The following is a 20,616-nucleotide window of genomic DNA, read 5'->3' as shown; positions in this document are numbered from 1 at the left end:
TTGTGTATGTTTAAGTGAATTTTGCTTTGTTGTCTTATTATACATCACTTTTGACTTCACCTAAGGCACAATGTTGTGGTATGCTTGAAAGATGAACAATTTAGCCTTACTGAATCCATTTTAGTTGGACATGTGTTATATTTCTCTTGAAATACTTGAGGCATTGGGTCCCACATGTTGAAATATAAATGATTAAATAACACCAACTCTAACAGCTTAAGCTTCTGGAGTAATTGGTTGTTTCACACCACATGAATATAGTAATGCAAGTTGGATAATGGTTTCAGAAGAATCTAAAGTAAGGGTCTATTTTGTGTTATCAGAGGAATTTCCTGTCTACACAGCCATAAACTAAAGTTTACATTAGTATGTCCTCAAAGTGGTACTTTGTTCTTCTACGTCCTTGTTCTTATCAATTATTTTCAGTGTTGATGTGGAAATAGTCACAATAAGTGACTTGATTAGCTAAAGAGTGGACAAGTCAGTGTCCACCATATTGTCCAGACTCATTGTGGTTGGTTAGCAAAAGTGAAATTCAGCAGGGCACAGAGTGCTGCTTTGTTTAAGCATCATATTGTTGATGGGATCAGTTGATGGAGTAGAATTGGTTGAGGGCCAATGAGATGTGACTGAGTGTTGGGTCGGTTGAGCACATTGATTTCTAAAGCAGGTTATGTATGTGTGTAAAGGTAATGTATGTATCTGTGTAATGTTTATGTGTGTAAAGGTACACTTAAGCCAGATTCTGTATTATACCCTTATTTTGGGGATTTCTAGAATTATAATTTTTTTTTAACAATATCACTTTTAGCAGCGGTCCCGACCGCTGCTAAAAGATACAGTACTGCTGCTATATTGATGAACTTCGATGTCTACAAACCAAATGTAGCAGCGGTCATGACCGCTGCTATACAGTAACATACAAAAGCGGTCTTTTTAGCAGCGGTTATAATTGCTGCTAAAAAATACAGCGACGAGATAATTAGTAGCGGTTGTATAACCGCTGCTAAAAGTAATAGCAGCGGTTTTGGCCACTTTTAGCAGCGGTCATGACCACTGCTAAAAACCTTTTTTGTTGTATATAGATAACATTAAGAGTCCTACAACTCATCCTCTTTTTGTTACAGGTTGCACCCACACCATAGGAATAGGCTTAGTGAACTTAATTCACATACAACTTAGTGCAAAACAGATCACTCAAATAACTTGTTTTTTCCATTGAACCTACTTCTTAGGATCTCCAGTTAGATAGGTTGGGTTCCTGTTATAAGTGATCTAAACAGTGGGCTTCAGCCCCATCCCCCTCGATGTGCTCATGACTAAATTTTTATTTAGTCATTTTGTAAGACAATCGATATATTATTACTTGATCTTACATAATCAATGGTTATCACTCCATTCTTTAACAACTGTCTTATGGAGTTATGCCTCCGACGAATGTGTCGGGATTTACCATTATATACATTATTACCTGCTCATCCAATAGCAGCTTGACAATCACAGTGGATTGTAATACCCGGTACAGGCTTATTCCAAAATGGAATATCAGTCAGAAGGTTTCTAAGCCATTCGGCTTCCTCACTTGCTTTATCTAAAGCAATAAACTCAGACTCCATAGTGGATCTGGCTATACACGTTTGCTTGGTTGATTTCCAAGAAACTGCTGCACTTCTTAGAGTGAAAATATATCCACTCCTTGATTTGGTCTCAAATCCAGATACCCAATTTGCATTGCTATACCCTTCTAGTACAACAGGATATTTAGTGAAATGCAAACCATAGTCTATGGTTCCTTTAAGATATTTCAATACTTTAATTAGAGCTTCCCAGTGATCACTACCAGGATTACTGGTATAGCTACTGAGTCTACCCACTGCATAGGCTATGTCTGGCCTAGTGCAGTTCATCAAATACATTAGACTCTCTATAACTCTAGAGTATTTAAGTGGATTTACGACACTTCCTTTATTCTTACATAATCTTATACTAGAATCATATGGGGTAGCCACAGGTTTACAATCAAATTGATTAAACATTCTAAGAATTTTTTCTACATAATGAGACTGAGATAGAATTATTTCTTCTGGGTTTCTTTTAATTTTGATACCCAGGTTACATCTGTCTTTCCCAGATCTTTCATATCAAAATTATTTGATAAAAAAATTTTAGTACCTTTAATTCCACTAGTGTCTATTCCGATGATCAACATATCATCTACATACAGACAAACAATAACACCACTATCCCCACTAAATTTGCTATATACACACTTATCTGATTCATTTATTATGAATCCATTTGATAGCATCACACTATCAAACTTCTCATGCCATTGTTTTAGGGCTTGTTTCAAACCATATAGAGATTTCATAACTTTACACACCTTTTGCTCTTAGCCTTGGATTACAAAGCCTTCAGGTTGATCCATATAGATCTCTTCATCTAATTCACCATTCAGAAATGCAGTTTTGACATCCATTTGATGGATTTTCAGGTTATGGATTGCAGCTATGGCAATTAAGATTCTTATTGTAGTTATTCTAGTTACAGGTGAATAGGTGTCAAAGAAGTCTATTCCTTCTTTTTGCTTGAACCCTTTAGCTACTAATCTAGCTTTATATTTATTTATAGTTCCATCAGTTTTTAATTTCTTCCTAAAGATCCACTTGCAACCAATAGGTTTGCAACCAGGAGGCAGATCTGTCAAGATCCATGTCCCAATACTCAAAATGGAGTCTATTTCACTCTTGACAGCTTCTTTTCAGAATGAAGAATCTGGAAGAGACATTGCCTCTTTATATGTCTTTGGATCTCCTTCTAGAAGATAGGTAATGAACTCTGGACCAAAGTTTTTCTCTACTCTTGCCCTTTTACTTCTTCTAGGCTCTACTGATTCTTCAGACACTAGATGGTTTTTATCTATAGATTCAATGGGTCTTTTAAGTGTGTTCTTACTTAGACTAGTCTTATAAGGGAATAAGGTTTCAAAGAATTCAGCATCTCTGGATTCTATTATGGTGTTAGGTTGCATATCAACATGATCTGACCTATAAATCAAGAACCTATATGCACTACTGTTTTGTGCATATCCAATGAATGCACAATCAACAATCTTAGGACCTAACTTAGTACTCTTAGGATCTGGAATCCTAACTTTAACTAAGCACCCCCACACTTTAAGGTATTTAAAATGTGGTTTTCTATTCTTTCATAATTCGTAAGGAGTTTTGTCAGAATCTTTAAAAGTTATCTTGTTCAGAATATAACAAGCAGAGATAAGAGCCTCTCCCCATAAACTTTGAGGTAATCTTGAACTTCCTAACATAGAATTTACCATGTTCATTAGAGTTCTGTTTTTACGTTCAGCAACTCCATTTTGCTGTGGAGAGTATGGTGCAGTAACTTGATGTATTATGCCTTCGTTTTCACAAAATTCACTAAAAGCATTAGAAGTGTATTCACCACCTCTATCAGATCTTAAAATTTTGATCTTCTTTTCTAACTGATTTTCTACTTCAGTTTTATATGTAATGAATTTATCAAAAGATTCATCTTTATTTCTAATAAGATAACAGTACAATATCTAGAGAAATCATCTATAAATGTAATAAAATACCTTTTACCTCCTCTAGTTAAAACATTGTTTAAGTCACATACATCACTGTGAATTAAATTTAATAGTTCTGTTTTTCTTTCTTCTACTTTGTGAAAAGGCTTCTTAGAGTACTTTGATTGCACACATACTTCACATTTCTCTACTACTTGATCACTTTTAGGAAGTAAACATATGGTCATCATTTTCTTTAAAGATGCAAAGTTAACATGACCTAGTCTACCATGCCATAAACAAAAAGAATCAGTAATATAAGCAGAAGAAGATGAAGCTTTATTCATAATGTTCTCAGTTACATTGAGTTTAAATAAACCTTCACTAGAGTAACCATTTCCCACAAATTCACCACTTTTAGTGATTACAAATTTATCAGCATAAAAAACCAGTTAAAAACCTTTCTTGATCAAAAGTTACCCAGACACCAGATTCTTTCTTATATCTAGTACATGAAGGACATCACAGAGCTTTAGAACTTTTCCAGATGTAAGCTTCAACAACACTGTTCCTTTACCCGTCACAACAGATGATGACGAGTTTCCCATGAAAAGCTGCGCTCTCCATCCCCTACAAGCTCGTAGGAAGAAAATACACACTACAGATGTGTCTGGTGGCACCAGTGTCCACCCACCAATCCTTCACGTTACTATCCAGGTTCACTTCAGATACTACGGCCGACAGATATTGATCTTCAACCACATTAGCCTGAGGCGCATTGTTTCCTTGAGGGTTTTTCTTCTTATCATTTTTCCGACAGTTTTTAGCATAGTGACCTGCTTTCCCACACACAAATCAGTTACCCTTCTTTTTCTTGAAATCCTTATTATTTTTCTTGAAATGACCTTTTCCTGATCCAGATGCAGATTTAGAAGAACTTTTATTTCCAGATGAAGATTCAGTAAGATTTGCCTTAGAGTTAAACTCATAGGCCTTAGATTTCTATTTTCTGAAACGATTTTCATCTTCAGTTCTAAGATAAACAAACAAGTCTTGAAGAGAAAAATTATTTATGTCATGCAATAATGTGTCTTGGAATTTCTCCCATGAAGGTGGTAGTTTTTCAATAATTACACCAATTTGGATCTGTTCTTCTATTTTGATCCCTCTAGCAAGAATGTCAGAAACAATCAACTGGATCTCATTCACTTAATCCATAATGGATTTTCCATCTACCATCTGATATCGAAAATATTTTCCAATTAGATGTTTCTTAGAACCCGCTGCTTCGACTAGGTATTTCTGCTCTAGAGTTTCCCACAACACTTTTGCAGACTCAATTCTAAAAATTACATCAAATAATTGATTACTGAGACAACTCAGTATATGACCTTTACAGAGATAGTTATCTCTTTTTCTTTTCTCAGTGAGATGAGTTCTAGCAGGTTCTTCCTCATTAGGTAATGAGTCAGGATCATTCAAGATATAGTCTAGGTTTAGAAAAATCAGAAAGAATCGCATTTTTCCTGCCATCTACCGAAATTCGATCCGTCAAATTTCTCCGGTCTTTCAGTTTGGGAAGCCATGATGATTAATTTTCAATAATCGAAATCCCTAAAATTACAGATCACAGATCGAAGATTTGCCTTAAGATTGTTAGAAAATTGATGTGCAAATCTGTAATTTAAGATTCGAGAATACCTTATAACAAATTAACCTCACAACTTGAAGACAGAAATCAATAATACTATTTTCTGCAATAATAATCTATAAAGAAAAAGAGAAATCGTTAGATCACTTATCGAGTTGAGGCACGAAGAATCTTCGCTGTCCTTAAGGCAAATCTCGCCCCCACTATGACGAATCAACGGTGGAGATGGGCGTCTCGGCGTATACCGCCATGATACAACAACTCTCGCTCCAGGGGTGTGCACTCACACAGCCCGGATGCCTAAGAACTCGCTTATATTTGCCAAAAGCCTTTAGCAAAAAACCAGAGAGAAAACCAGAGAAGAGAAAGAGCAGAAGAAGAATCCGTCAATGATATCTTTCTGTTTTCTCTAAAATCGATTTTATAGAAAGGTAATCGACACGTTAGGGTGAAACGTCGCACTCTTTTAGTGCGTGAGAGACGTTTTCCAAACGGTCACTAAACCACAATTAAAGAATCTCAAACGGTAAAAAAGAGTTAAAAGAAAATAAATAAACTCTTGACCGTTAAAAGGAAAAAATAAATAATAGAAAAAGAAAAGCCTTATGTCCACGAGCGCGGCCGGCCGCGACGCGCCGGGCCGGGCGGCGCGCGTGTGTGGTAAGATCAAAAGCCCACCTAACCCAGGCGATCCATGCGCGTAGGATCCTCATGACCTCTTGCTCATTCACAAGGCTAAAAGAGTGAAAGTATATATATGTCCACTCTCATCCCCTCACACTTCCCATTTAGGACTAAAGTTTTCTCATGACTAGTCTTTTTGGAGGGAAGCCCAAGTAATTTGAATGAGAAGCCCAAAAGCATACATATAATGACTAAAAACACCCCTTTGTAAGTTTGAATTACAAAAAGATTTTTTTAACATAAAAAGTCAACAGGATCATCATATAGAAATGATTTTTTTGGGGCAAAACCGATTTACGTTGTGGCCGATCATTTGGACAGTTTCGATCATCCTCTGATGTGGTCCGTACAATAGTTTTTGAAAAATACGAGACTATAAGGGCTTACACAATATAAGAATTCTGAATTTAGCCCCTTGCTATTTTTGCTTTCCAACCGTCAATTTCTAGACAGTTGCGAATTACCAAAATGCCCAACTCGCTTACGACTCGCTTTTTTAAGAATCCGAGTTCGCGAGTCGCTTTCGGGATGAATCAGCACGGAATTATTAAAGGCAGCCCATTCCGGGGCCCACGAAGAAGACACGTGAGAGGTATAGAGAACGATATCCTCTTAACCGGGTCCCACGTGTCCTGTCTTTTTTAGTTTTTCTTGCCAAATGCAGGAATCTGATAGGTACGGTACATTTATTAGATGTTTGCTTTTGAAAAATGTGTTATGGGCCCACCTGGCTGTTAGATGCCGGGCACATGGTGGGTCCCAAACATTAATTTTAGGGTGGGACCAACAATTTTAATAAAGAGACTTTTGTACCTGCGTAGCAGCTTAGGGGTGTAAACGAGCCGAGCCGAGCCGAGCTTGGCCAGGCTCGGCTCGGCTCGTTAAGCTAAAATGTTAGGCTCAGGCTCGGCTCGGGCTCGAACCAGGCTCGGCTCGGCTCGCCTCGGTCAGGCTGGGCTAGGCTCGCGAGCCTTATCGAGCTTGGCTGGTTGGCTATTTTAAAAAGAAAAAGATGTCTCGCAAAGGCCGCTAGCAAAAAGAAAAAAGTGGTTGGGTTATTTTAAAAAGAAAAAGGTGTCTCCGGAAAGTTCGCTAGCAAAACGAAAAAGAAAAAAAGTAATCATGAAAAATAAAATAAAGTAATCATGAAAAATAAAATAGCTAAAGTTTTAAATGAAAAATTACGAATAAAAGTTAGCAAGTTATGACAATTAGCAAAAAAATACGAACAAAAGTTTACAAGTTATTACAATTACGAAAAAAGTAGAAAAAGTCATGATTATGCGCTGTCACAAATGTTTCCTACTGTTTCCTACTACTGTATTATATTTATTACGGAAAAAAATTACTATATATTTTTATACGAGCCGAGCCGAGCCGAGCCTAGCCTAAATCGGGCTCGGCTCGTTAAGCTTAACGAGCCTGGCAAGCCGGCTCGGCTCGGCTCGTTAAGGATTCGAGCCGAGCTCGAGCCGAGCTTTTTTCGAGCCGAGCTCGAGCGAGCTTCCGAGCCCGAGCCAAAATTGACACCCCTAGTAGCAGCCTGTGTTTGGGCCACGTATGTAACTACAATGTAAGTTTACCTAATTGGGATTTTGTGCCTAATTTTATGGGTTATGGGGAGGTATTCTAAACTGAAGGGCGCCCTTGCAGAAAACGGCTGAGAGAGTGCCCTCATTGGTTGAAATAGAGATTTTTTTTTATTTGTAAGAAGAAAAAAATCCATTAGGATAAGTTATCATTCCAATGAGTTAAAGGTATAAAGTTGTACCAACCCGCTATTTATTAAGGATATGGCAGAAAGAAATAATTGAAAAAAGAGTTCCAATATAAAGATCCTCATCGGTGCGTAAGCCAATTGTATATATTTTTTAGAATGAGTTTGTTTTTATGTGATTTTGTACTATACAGTTCCTTTGTTTGTAGGATCATTTTCCCTCGAGGAGTAAGGAGAAAAATTATAGAATGGATTGTTAATCATGGATAGATCTCGGATAAATGGAAATTATAGAAATGAGTTCAAATGGAAGATAAAAGTCTATTGATAAATGAGTCTGAATTTGTTGAACATTACTTATCAGGTCGTGCTCTATAATCTGGTTTGGCAAAATCAGAAGGTTCAGCCAATGGGGATGCACTTTCAGCCCTTTTTTGCAAGGGCGCCTTTAGTTTAGAACTCCTCTTTTAGAGGTATTCTAAAGGGAAGGTTGCCCATAGAGAAAATGGCGCCTTCATTTGCTGAAATTGGCTGTATTATGATGGCAAAAGTCAAAGAGTAATAATGCAGCCATGTTCAGCCAATGAGGACGCCCTTTGAGCCCTTTTTTGCAAGGATGCCCCTGAGTTTAGAATTCCATAGAGGTATTCTAAATTGAAGCACGCCCTTATACAAAAGGGTTGAAAGGGCGCCCTCATTAGTTGAAATTGGCTACATTTATGTTGGTAAAAGTCAATAGAGTATTATTAAATACACTGTATTAGCCAAATGGGAGCACAGGTCAAGGGTCACTATGAGATGGAACAACAGTGATGCGAGTGAAATGATGCCCAAAGGCGGCAACAAATTTCTATAATCTCTTCACTCCCTGTACGTCTGTTTCAAGTGAACAATTTTTGGCTGGTAGTTGAACTTCCAAAGTAAGAGAGGGTAAGTCACTTCAAGGTAAACCACTAGGAGGATGCATGTATCTTTTCAGTTGTAGATTAGTAATCTTGATATCGATTTGATATAACTTCATATTATAATGTGAAATTCATGACTATACTAAAGAAATCTTTCTTTGAAATTATAAAAAAATGTCTTATATGCTATTCTATCTTTTTTGAGTCAAGCCTTTTGTAATCAATCTTGCCTTTAATCTCCTAATTAAACTACTAGTGTAATGTTTGGTGTTAAATACTCATTTATAACTAACCACCCAAACTTCCTTTGGTAATTCACTAAGTTCATAAACAATATTCTTTACATTAAGAGTAACTCCTCTTTCATGCCTTCAAGCTACTGAATCGACCAATCATTCATTATAACTTTACTAAAGGAAATGAGATGATTATTTATTTCACCATTATAGCCAAACTCATTTAAATAAACAATGTACTCATCAGAATTAGTTGACCCTCTCTCTCTCTCTCTCTCTCTCTCTCTCTACACAAATGGCTGCTCAATGTTAATCACTACATGTGCATCTAAAATATGAGACACTTCCTCAGATTTATTAAACTAGTGCACTAATATTGTTATGCATGGATTATTGATACCACCTTCATTTGGAAAACTGGTATTAAAATTATAACTCGATTTCCTCAAAAGTGATTTTCCTAAGCACAACACTCCCACTAAGGTCACAATCATCTAGAAAAATGATATACCTTGTCTCGACAATACGGGTACTATAAGTAGGACAACAAAACCTAAACCCTTTAGACCTTTTAGAATAATCAATAGTGTAAAAAACAATTGTTCTATGGTTTAATTTTCTTATATATGGTTATAAACCTTTGCCTCAACTAAATAACCACATGTGGAAATCTCCTAACTTTAGCTTCCTTCTCAACCATATTTCATAACAGTGGTCTTAGATACAATCTCACTTGAAACCATGGTTTGAAATTTCGGTTTTGGCATATATTTCGGTCCTAGCCGAAATCCCGAAATTTCGGCCAAAATTAGGTAAAGACGCTCGAAATGTTGTTTTTTTTTGCCAAAATTATTTCGGCTGAAATTTTGTAAAGGAATAAAAAATTAATATTTTTTTTATGAAATATCCGAAAATTTGACCGAAATTTTGTACGTTTCGGATATTTTGGATTTCGATCATTTCGGTGTCGGTGTTGACCGATATCCGAAGTTTCGGATTTTAGTCGAAATTTCAAACGATGCTTGAAACTCAATGCAAGATATGCACATTCATTTTTAAGGCTTCTCCCCACAAAAACTTAGGCAGTGATGAGTTTCATAACATGATACTTACCATTTCTACGAGACTATGATTTTGTCTCTTAGCTACTTCCTTCTGCTTGGGTGCAACTGACATTGTATACTGCGTAACAATACCATTCTCTAGTTATAATGCGAATGTGGCTGATTGTGGCCACTTCCAATTATTTGCTTTAATACTCTTCACTCTATCGAACCTCACAATTTTAATCTTTGTGCCATACAAATTTTAAACATATATCCAATGCTTCCAACTTTTCACTGATGAGATAAGATGCAGCCATGGTGACGAGATTGATTCATTATTACATAACTATTTTTTTACAAAACCAACTTGTGATGATCATTGTCAACCTTGGAAATCAATACCATAACACTGATAATAATTGTTAGAATTTATAATTATTGCCAAACAACCAATTACTCTAAAAGCTTAAGCTGTTCGAGATGCCGTTATTTAATCCTTTATACTTTAACACTACCCCTCATGTGTGGCCCCTCGTTTTATGGTTGGCCTACATGTGGCACATGAGGCCCCTCTTTTGGTTTGGCCATTACATGTGGATTTTTTTATATCAAGGAGTTTTGAACCGAGGACCTTTGCTCCGATACCATGTGAAACATCCAGTTACTCCAAAAGCCTAAGTTCAAACCTCCTTGATATTAAAATTCCACACGCAATGGCCAACCCAAAAGAATAGGGGGCCACATGTGCCACGAGTAGGCCAACCCTAAAAAGGAGAGGCCACACGTGAGAGGGACTGTTAATGTTTAAAAGATTAGGGAAATGATACATGTGCCCCTTTTCATTACGTGGGACACCCAGCTACAGTGTGTATCTATGACTACAAAGGGGCTGATGTACTTCACATTTGAAGGAATTAAGTGACCCGATTGCCACGTACAATGCAGCTGGGTGTCCCAAGTGATGAAAATGGGCGCATTTATCATTTCCCAAAGATTAATTAACGCCTTCTCCAACAGCTTAAGCTTTTGGAGTAATTGGTTGTTTCACAATTATCCTTTGGTAAAGTTCTTGAACCAATTATTTGTTATAAGATGGATAGTTATAGCCTGACAAATCTTATATAATATGCAACTTTCACTACATAAAGCATATGATGAAGCTAAGGGCACATACAGAACTAAGAGGCCTGAATAGAGCTCCACCATGCACATAAAGAGACACCAAAAGAAGACATATATAGATTTGTCAGGGACCATAGCGGAAAGGAATTTCGCAGCTGACTGTCCATGTGAGAGCAGCCACTTTAAATGAATAAGACAAAATCTGCTACATAGTGAGCCTGTGTGGCTGATCTCACATGCAAAAGCCAGCCGTGAAATGCCTATCTGCAATGGTCCCCTAGTAAATCTTCCCAAATGTTTTCCTATTTTCTAAACTTTGTTGCTATGGCTTTAATGGCCTTTTTGGTGGTCTCCTTCAATTAGCCACAACTTGGGCAAAGGCCTTGTCCTTTTTGGTGCTCTCATATGGCAATTGCCTTTTGGAGGGATGTTTTTGCCCACTTTTCCTAAAGGGCTTCCGGACAAATCTGAGTACAGGATAGGACCATTTGCAATATCATCCAATGAAGTCCCACCATATGCCTCCTACAAAATCTACAAGGAGGCCCCCAAATCTCTTTTCTCTGTCATTCTTTCTACTTTTTATTTTTGTTTTTTCTTGCTCTACTGCCTTTCTAACAAGAGTGGAACCAATAGTATAACCTAACAAATGCCCCTCCCACATGCCACATGGCATGGGTGGGGTACTTTTGCCATATTCATGGAGAAAAAAAGCCAAAAATCAAGGGTTGATTCAACTTAACTTTTTTTTTTTTTTTTTTTTTTGTGGGTAAAAGGATCAGAAATTTTAGTGTTTGAAATGTTATCAGCACTACTGTCTTTTGATGAGGGCACTCCTCACTTTATTAAAAGTATGGTATGCCCCACACCATAAGATGATCCAAACCGTCCATTAGATGGGCCACAGCCTAAATAGGTTGTGCCCCAAAAGTTATTTGCATAGGTTGATCCTAACCCTCCGATCTATATAGGATTAAGATCAACCATCTAACATTCAGATCGGAGGGTTAGGATCAACCTATGGAAATGATTTTTGGGGCACAACCTATTTAGGCTGTGGCCCATCTAATGGACGGTTTGGATCATCTTATGGTGCGGGCCATACCGTACTTTTGATAAAGTGAGGAGTGCCCTCATCAAAATACAGTAGTGCTGAAAACATTTCCCTATCCAAAATTGAAGAAAAGGTGAATAGGGTTGGTTCAACTTAGGTTCAACTTATCTTTTTTAGTGTAAAAGGATGAGAAATTTTCACGTTTGAGATTAGTTGTTTATTAATCAGAGCGCACTGACAAGAGATTAGTTGTGTGGTGACAAATGCAACATCATTTTTTAACCGTGAACACCGCTCACTAGTGGTTTTATGTACATTGCACCATTTTGCCACACAACCACTTTGGCTTCTTTCTCAACTATAATTCATAACCCTGGTCTTAAATACAATCTTTACTTGGGTCTTAGCTACAATCTAACTTGAAACTCAATGTAAGATATGCACATTCATTTTTAAGGCTACTCCCCACAAAAACTTAGGCAATGATGAGTTTCATAGCATGCTCCTTTCCATGTCTCTATGAGAGTATGATTTTGTCTCTTCTGCATCTTTCTACATTGGTGCAACTGACATTGTATACTGCTTAACAATACCATTTTTTCTAGATATAATGCGAACGTAACTAATTGTGGCCTGCTTCCAAGTATTTGCTATAATACTCTTCACTCTATCGGACCTCACAATTTTAATCTTTGTGCCATACAAATTTTAAACATATCTGATGCTTCCAACTTTTCACTGGTAAGATAAATGTAACCACGGTGACAAGAATGATTCATTATTCTAAAACTACTTTTTAACAAAACAAACTTGTGATGATCATTGTCAACCTTGGAAATCAATACCATAACACTGATAATAATTGTTAGAATTTATAATTATTGTCAAACAACCAATTACTCCAAAAGCTTAAGCTGTTTGAGATGGCGTTATTTAATCCTTTATACTTTAACACTCCTCGGCATGTTTGGCCCCTCTTTTTATGGTTGGCCTACACGTATTCTTGGAGTCCAAGATACTTCTTTCTACATCCCTTGCCGGGTCATGCGTCAGTTCGGAGGTAGGCAACGGCCATGGTAACCTCTCCCACAATTTCATCCACCAGAGCAATTCGATGCGAAGATAGCCAAAACTATGTTTTTCAGCATGGGACAAGCGCAGAGTGGTCACGGTCCATAACATTTTCGCTCCCCGTGAAGACAGGATACATCCAGAGTACTATTCAGCACTTCGCATGCTACTCCCTTCTAATACCAAACTTTCCATCGGTTTTCTTTCAAACGCAACAAACGTCACCGAAAATGTCAAAGGGATGGGAGAGTTCTGGTTCGTTTTCTAAAGCCTGTGTGAAACGTCACCCAAAATTAAAACCTCCATAACTTTTTCATTTTAAGTCCAAAAGCGGAGAAATTTCTACCAATCGGAGGTCTTCAAATTCTCTTTCAACAGAAAAAAAAACCTCATCAAAAAATTCAATGGGATGACAGAATTACAATATCTTTAACCTAAAACAACATTAAACCGTAATTTTCGGATAAGAGGGAGATATTTAGTAAAACATCCATAACTCTCTCATTTTAATTCTAAATCAAGTGAAATCTGTCTCTCCTAAGTTCAAACCTCCTTGATATTAAAATTCCACATGCAATGGCCAACCCAAAAGAAGAGGGCGCCACATGTGCCACGAGTAGGCCAACCCTAAGAAAGAGAGGTTGAACATGAGGGGGAGTGTTAATGTTTAAAAGATTAAATAACTACTTCTCCAACAGCTTAAGCTTTTGGAGTAATTGGTTGTTTCACAATTATCCTTTGGTAATGTTCTTGAACCAATTATTTGTCATATGATGGATCATTATAGCATGAAAAATCTTATTTGATATGCAACTTTCACTGAATAAAGCATATGATGAAAAGGGGCACATACATAACTAAGAGGCCTAAGTAGAGCTCCACCAAGCACATAGACACCAAAAGAATACACATAGAGATTTGCCAGGGACCATAGCAGAAAGGCATTCCGCGGGTGACCGTTGCATGTGAGAGCAGCCACCTTAAATGAATAAGACAAAATCTGCTGAAAAGTGAGCATGTGTGGCTGCTCTCACATGCAAAAGCTAGCCATGAAATGCCCATCTGGTCCTTAGTAAATCTTCCCAAATGTTTTCCTATTTTCTGAACTTTGTTGATATGGTTTTAATGGCCTTTTGGTGGTCCACTCCAATTAGCCACAACTTGGGGGAAGGCTTTCTCCTTTTTCTCAGTGATGGAGGGATGTTTTTGCCCACTTTTCCAAAGGGGCTTCCGGACAAATCTGAGTACAGGATAGGACCGTTTGCAATTTCTAAGGGCTACCTTCCAATTAAGCCCCACCACATGCCTCCTACAAAATCTACAAGGGAGGCCCCCGAATCTCTTTTCTTTGTCTTTCTTTCAACTTTTTATTTTTGTTTTTTCTTGCTCCCAATATCACTGAACTTACAACTGCCTTTCTAAAAAGAGTGCTGCTATGGAAAACGAGAGTGGAAGCAATAGTATAACCTAAATAAACCCCCCCCCCACATGCCACATGGCATGGGAGGACTACTTTTGCCATATTCATGGAGAAAAAAGCCAAAAATCAAGGGTTGGTTCAACTAAATCAAGGGTTCGTTCAACTTGTCACTTTTTTTTGTCTGTAAAAAGATAAGAAATTTTCGCCTTTGAGATTAGTTGTTTGTTAATCAGAGGGATAATATCCAAAACTGAAGAAAAAGAAAAGGTGAATAGGGCTGGTTCAACTTATCTTTTTTGGTGTAAAAAGATGAGAATTTTCACGTTTGAGATTAGTTGTTTGTTAATCAGAGGGCGGTGACAAGAGATCAGTCGTGTGGTGACAAATGCAACATCTTTTTCAACCGTGAACACAGCTCACTAGTGGTTTTATGTACAGTGCACCATTTTGTAGGGGTGCAAATCGGGTCAGGTCGGGTTGTGTTTTTTTTTCGGAAAACTCACGATTCCCAAAACCGGCCCTACCCATGATAATTCTTGGGTCGGGTCGGGTCGGGTCGGGTTTTTTCACCTTGACACGTAGGGAAACAAACAAATCTTCACACCAAAAATCTCTAAATTTTTGTAATCAAGTGTATAAATTTAAGAAGGAAATTATATTTCCACATCACAAACATTTATCGCCTCAATGAAAACAATTATATCAATATATTAAAAAATCATTTGCTATGTTATTCAAGGGATAATTAAAAATGTCATCGAAAAAATCCAGGCTAGATAGGGACGTTTTCAGAAGCCGGAGGAATATCCCTCCGAGACGTCCGGGGTTTCAGCAACCTTCTGGATTCTTATGCGAATGTGGAATCAACCTTGAGCGAATTTCGGAGCCTTATTTGTCTTGCCTGGATGGAGGCTACTTTGTTATGGAAGTTTTTGAATCACTTGGGATATTTAACCCTTGCTGCGGAAGATTTTTATTTTCATTTGGGCAGTAGACTAAATTGGAGAGACCCCATTGGGCCCAATGGCATCCACCGAGATCGCACACGGGTTCTTTTGGAAGCATAGAGGATTGGGATACTAGGGAGAGGAGGTTGGACTTTGGTGCTAGGGAGCTTCCTGGTCGGCGAGCTGTGGAATCATCTCGTACGCCTTTCTCGAACGGAAGCGACTGGTTATGCTCAAAATGTAATTACAGAAATTTTGGTACATGCACCTTGTGTAGAAAAAGCTTAAATCCTCGTAACAGAGAGAACCCAAATTTAGTATAGAGACCCAAGCAGGCCCAAGTTGCCTCCTGTGAAGAGGATGGAAGCCTGGAGGTTCCGGTGTCGGTAGTGGAAGAAAGAAAAAGACATCTTAAGAACTGTCTTTTTGGAAACTTGAAATTTGGATCTTGGGATTTATTAGTGTAGGAGGATTAGTTGGATAGTCAAAAACCGATTTATAAATAATTAGCAATTTTTTAGGTATCAAAAAACGCACTACGTGACGGGAGATATCAAAAACCGCCCACTACGTGGCTAACTAAGTATGTATATGCAACGAATTTTAAGGGGAAAATTAGCTGGAAATTATGGACGAGAGATATTGGGAAATGTCAGTTCTGGGCAAATATTTAGAAATTGTATCGGGAAATGTCAGTTCTGGGCAAATATTTACATTGCACTTCATTTATGAATTGGTTCTGTGAGCATTATTTGGAGGCTTCTAAGCTATACATTATTCGCAAGTTTCTTTTATATTATTTTTTTTTGAAGAAGGCAACAGAATATATATTTATATATATGAATAAGCAGAACCGAGATGGTCCTGTCGGAACAATGAGCAAATAAAATAGCAAGACAATGACTCAAGGGGGGAGATAGTCAAAACACTCCATTTCGGCCCGAGAAACACCACTTTTAGCCAGAGAGTCGGCTGCCACATTGGCCGATCTCCGGACATGCTGAAAGACCATGGAGTAGCCCTTTCCTCTATCCTCTATCTCCTCAAAGAAAGGCACAAATCTCCAAGGGTGAGAAGCATCTCCCGAAAGCCAGCGAATAACATTTACGGAATCGCCTTCGACTATCAGACTGTCGCACTCCAAGCGAGGCATGGAAAGAATCCCACTGTGAACGGCTCGAACCTCCGCCTCAGACGAGTCGGCAAATCCAAGAGGCCCTGAATAGGCCCAAATGACTTCCCCTTTGTGATTCCAACATAACCCCCCCACTCCAGCCGCCCCTGGGTTACCGATAGAGGAACCGTCAAAATTGAGCTTCAGAGACCCCGGTGGCGGGGGGGACCATGAGGGTCGAGATTGCACTTTGGTAACCGATTCCATGCATATGGTTGACCACCCTTCCCAAAGGGCATACGCAGAAACAAAACGAAAAAGAGGAAGTGAACGGGCCCAGGAGATGACCGCTGCTACCACCTGTATATAAATCCAATATGGGGACCTGACTTTCCCTTCAAAGACCCGCGCATTCCGCTCTTTCCACAAGAACCACCAGGAGGCTAAGAGACACATCTTCCACAAAATTCTACCTTTCCTCTTCCACGGAGCCCAGTCCCAACTCCTAATAAATTCGGCCATAGAATTGGAAGCAACCCAACTGACTCCAAATCTAGAAAAGAGCTGACCCCAAATATATGAAGCAACCTGGCAATGTATAAATAGGTGGTCGATGGATTCCCCGGCGGATAGACATAGGGGGCAGTGATCAACCAGCCACATTCCTCTTTTTCGTAAGAAATCTATCGTCTGAATTCGTCCCCTGCTAACCGACCACCCAAAAAAAGCAACTCTTGGGGGGCATGCGAGGCGCCAAACCGCGGAGGACGCATGCTCCATTAGAGTGGGGATCAGATGGAGATAAAAAGATTTAACAGAGAAAATCCCCGACGGATTCCAAATCCAAATACGACGATCTATGCCCGAAGACTTGATGAAGTAAGAGTTCAATAAGGAGATGAGGGCGTTGTAATCGCTTAACTCCCGGACAAAGAAGGCTCGACGAAACTTAGGAATCCACTCCACTTGCCCTTGGACCCGTTCGAAACATTCCGATACCCAAGCTTCTTTCTGAGAAGATACGATATATAAGTCAGGAAACAAAACTCGGAGAGAATGGGACGAACACCAAGGGTCCTGCCAAAACCGAATTCGATCCCCCCTATAGACTCTGAAGCGAACTCCAGGGGCAAAAACGGTCTTCAAACGCAATATGTCCCTCCATACCGTGATTCCTTTGATTTTGAAAGTATCAACAGAGTCCCAATTCCCATGAGATGAACCATACTTACTGTCAATGACCCGAACCCACAAAGAGGATTGTTCTTCTCCATATCTCCACAACCACTTACCCATAAGGGCCTGATTAAAGAGCTGGACTCTCCTGATACCCAAACCTCCTTTTTTAATTGGAGAACAGACTAAACTCCATTTAAGAAGGGAGACCCCTTTGGAAGTCCTTGAACCGCCCCACAGAAATCGTCTCTGAATTTGCTCGATGCTCTCAGCAACAGAAGCTGGACAATGAAAAAGGGATAGAAAATAAATCGGCATATTAGAGAGAACAGCCTTTATAAGCACCAATCTACCTCCTTTGGAAACCAAACGGCGCTTCCATGTGGCCAACCGACGCTCAATCCTTTGTATAATAGGAGTCCATAGGGTGTGTCTCGGACGGCCCACCCCGAGAGGGAGACCCAAATAGGTAGCGGGAAAGACATCTAGACCACACCCCATAATTCCGGCGAAGGATGAAGCCTCACTCTCAGATACATTAATCGCATACAACCGAGATTTACCAAAATTGGATCGTTGACCTGAGACCATCTCATAACACCGAAGCATGGCTTTCAGATTGAGAAGCTGGGAGAGGACCGGGGAACAGAACAGGAGGGTATCATCCGCAAACTGAAGCAGCGAGACTTCCACCTTATTGGTCCCAATTAGGAAACCTCTATATAGCCCCATATCACTTCCCTTTTTCAGTATACTGCATAAGGATTCGGCCACTATCAAGAAAAGAAATGGAGAGAGAGGATCGCCCTGCCGCAATCCTCTAGAGGATTTGAAGAATCCTTTTGCTGAGCCGTTAATTAGAACGGAAAACCATGCAGATGATAAGCAATTCCGGATCCACCCTCTCCACTTTTCCCCAAAACCCATACGACCCATAAGATAATCTAAAGCGGCCCAATCCACACGGTCATATGCTTTCTCCATATCAAGCTTACATAAGATGCCGCCTTCCCCTGACCGTCGGTAATAGTCAATTGCCTCATTTGCTGTTAAGGAACAATCAAGAATTTGACGCTTGCCTATAAAAGCACTCTGATTTACCGATATAATGGATGGAAGAACCACTTTGATACGGTCCGCCAGCACCTTCGCAAGCACCTTGTATAGGCTGCCCACCAAGCTAATCGGACGAAAATCTGATACTTTGGATGCTCCATCAATTTTTGGAATAAGGACTAGAAAATTCGCCCCCGTCCCCTTGTCGAGAATAGCACCCTCAAAAAATTCTAGGAAGAAACGAATAAGATCCGATTTGACTGTGTCCCAACACGTCTGAAAGAAAGCCAAGCAAAATCCATCAGGGCCAGGGGCTTTATCCTGAGCTAGAGAGAATAGAGCGATTCGGATTTCCTCCTCAGAGAAGGGGATTTCCAATCCAGCAGAAGCTTCCAGGCTCAAAGTTGAGAAACAAATGTCTTGGGGTATTGGGCGAAGAAGTCCGTCAGCGGAGTACAAAGAACGGTAGAATGCAATAGTTTCCGCAATAATCCTCTCCCGGTCCGAGATAACAACCCCTTCCACCTCTAAAGATTCAATTCGGTTCCTTCGTCTGCGAGTACTGGCTATGGCATGGAAGAAGGCTGTATTTTTATCCCCCTCCATCAACCACTTGACTCGGGATTTTTGCCGCCATGAGATTTCTTCAAGCCTTAACAACTCTTTATGTTCTTGGATAAGCCTGCCTTGTTGCTCAAAATCCTCCGCCGTTGCCGATCCACTATCAGCCAATGAATGGATCTCCAACAATCGGTCCTCAAGGACCCTCTTCCTGCCGAGGGTAATCTCTTTCTGCTCCTTATCCCATGCTTTTAATTTCCCTTTGATAAACCTTAATTTTTTGCCAATGACGACATCACTGGGTCCCGAGAAGGCACAGTCCGCCCACCAACGGACTAATTGAGCCTCCAACAGGGGATTTTCCAGCCAAGCTAATTCAAATCGGAAGGGAGGGGGGCCCCAGGACTCCATTTTAGGGGACAAAAGAAGAGGGCAATGATCGGAGACAGAATGGGGTAATGCCTGCTGGTAAACTTCTGAGATACCTGCCAACCAGTCGCCCGATAAAAGAAACCTATCAAGCCGGCTCCGGTTCGTACCTCTTGCCCATGTGAAGGATGCACCGCCCAACGGTAAATCGACTAGTTCGTTGTTTGCGATAAAATCAGCAAAATTTCTCATACCTACAGTAATGCGCTGACCCCCAATTCGATCTCGTAAATCTAGAACTTCGTTGAAATCCCCCCCAATACACCAAGGAGCGGAACATAGGCCACGCCTCTGATTTAATTCTTCCCAAAAAGAACACTTGTCGGAAGGGGACAAAGGACCATAGACGCCTGTGAATAACCATTCTGATTGATCGTTACATTTGCGGAAGGCTACAGATAGTGAGAAGACCCCTCGCCAAACATCCGAGCTGGCCCACAAGACTGTATCCCATGCCACCAAGATACCCCCTGAAGCTCCTTTAGATGCTACGAAAGTAAAATTCCAATCAGAGTTGAACCCCATGCTACTCATATCTATGGAACTGATTTGTTCCATCTTAGTTTCCTGTAGACACACCACCTCGGGTCGCCGGTGTTTAACTATTGCTTTTATTTGAATTCGTTTCTCTCGAGAGCCCAAGCCATTGATATTCCAGGATAGAATCTTCATCAACAACTAGAGTGCGGTTAGATCCTCCCCTCCCCAACTCCAATTTTTCTTCCTTTTTTCGTACGCTTGAGACCACTGCTATGCGAGCCAGAGTCATAATTGATATCTGAATGAAGCCGTATCAATTCTCTCTCCGTACGTTTCAGATTTGCGTCGGATATAGGTGCAGGAGATGACACTACATCGACCTCCCTCAATTCTGCCGCCT

The 20,616-nt window shown here is 39.7% G+C and overlaps 1 protein-coding gene across 1 annotated transcript; it reads right to left on the bottom strand.

Annotated features, from left to right (window-relative positions):
* Positions 1-1,475: 1,475 nt before the first annotated feature.
* On the bottom strand, positions 1,476-20,294 carry LOC143891222 (uncharacterized). Its single transcript, XM_077395849.1, has 5 exons — positions 18,562-20,294; positions 16,352-18,444; positions 4,242-4,383; positions 4,028-4,177; positions 1,476-1,893 (listed from the first exon to the last, which is right to left on the bottom strand). Exons 1-5 carry the CDS (start codon positions 20,292-20,294, stop codon positions 1,476-1,478), a joined length of 4,536 nt encoding a protein of 1,511 aa, XP_077251964.1.
* Positions 20,295-20,616: the final 322 nt, after the last annotated feature.

This window comes from Tasmannia lanceolata, unplaced genomic scaffold, assembly GCF_043159265.1.
Source record: "Tasmannia lanceolata isolate RefF3 unplaced genomic scaffold, GAP_Taslan_0.1 ptg000013l, whole genome shotgun sequence".
Taxonomy (NCBI): domain Eukaryota; kingdom Viridiplantae; phylum Streptophyta; class Magnoliopsida; order Canellales; family Winteraceae; genus Tasmannia; species Tasmannia lanceolata.
This window is presented reverse-complemented; position numbering and strand designations above follow the sequence as displayed.

Excerpts from the sequence above, each read along its gene's own strand:
- LOC143891222 (XM_077395849.1), bottom strand. The coding sequence starts at position 20,294 with ATGGAACAAATCAGTTCCATAGATATGAGTAGCATGGGGTTCAACTCT. Across the intron at positions 4,384-16,351 it reads CGACTCTCTGGCTAAAAGTG|GTCACTATGCTAAAAACTGT; the intron begins GTGTTTCTCGGG and ends GTGGGAAAGCAG. Across the intron at positions 4,178-4,241 it reads GATAGTAACGTGAAGGATTG|GGGATGGAGAGCGCAGCTTT; the intron begins GTGGGTGGACAC and ends ACGAGCTTGTAG.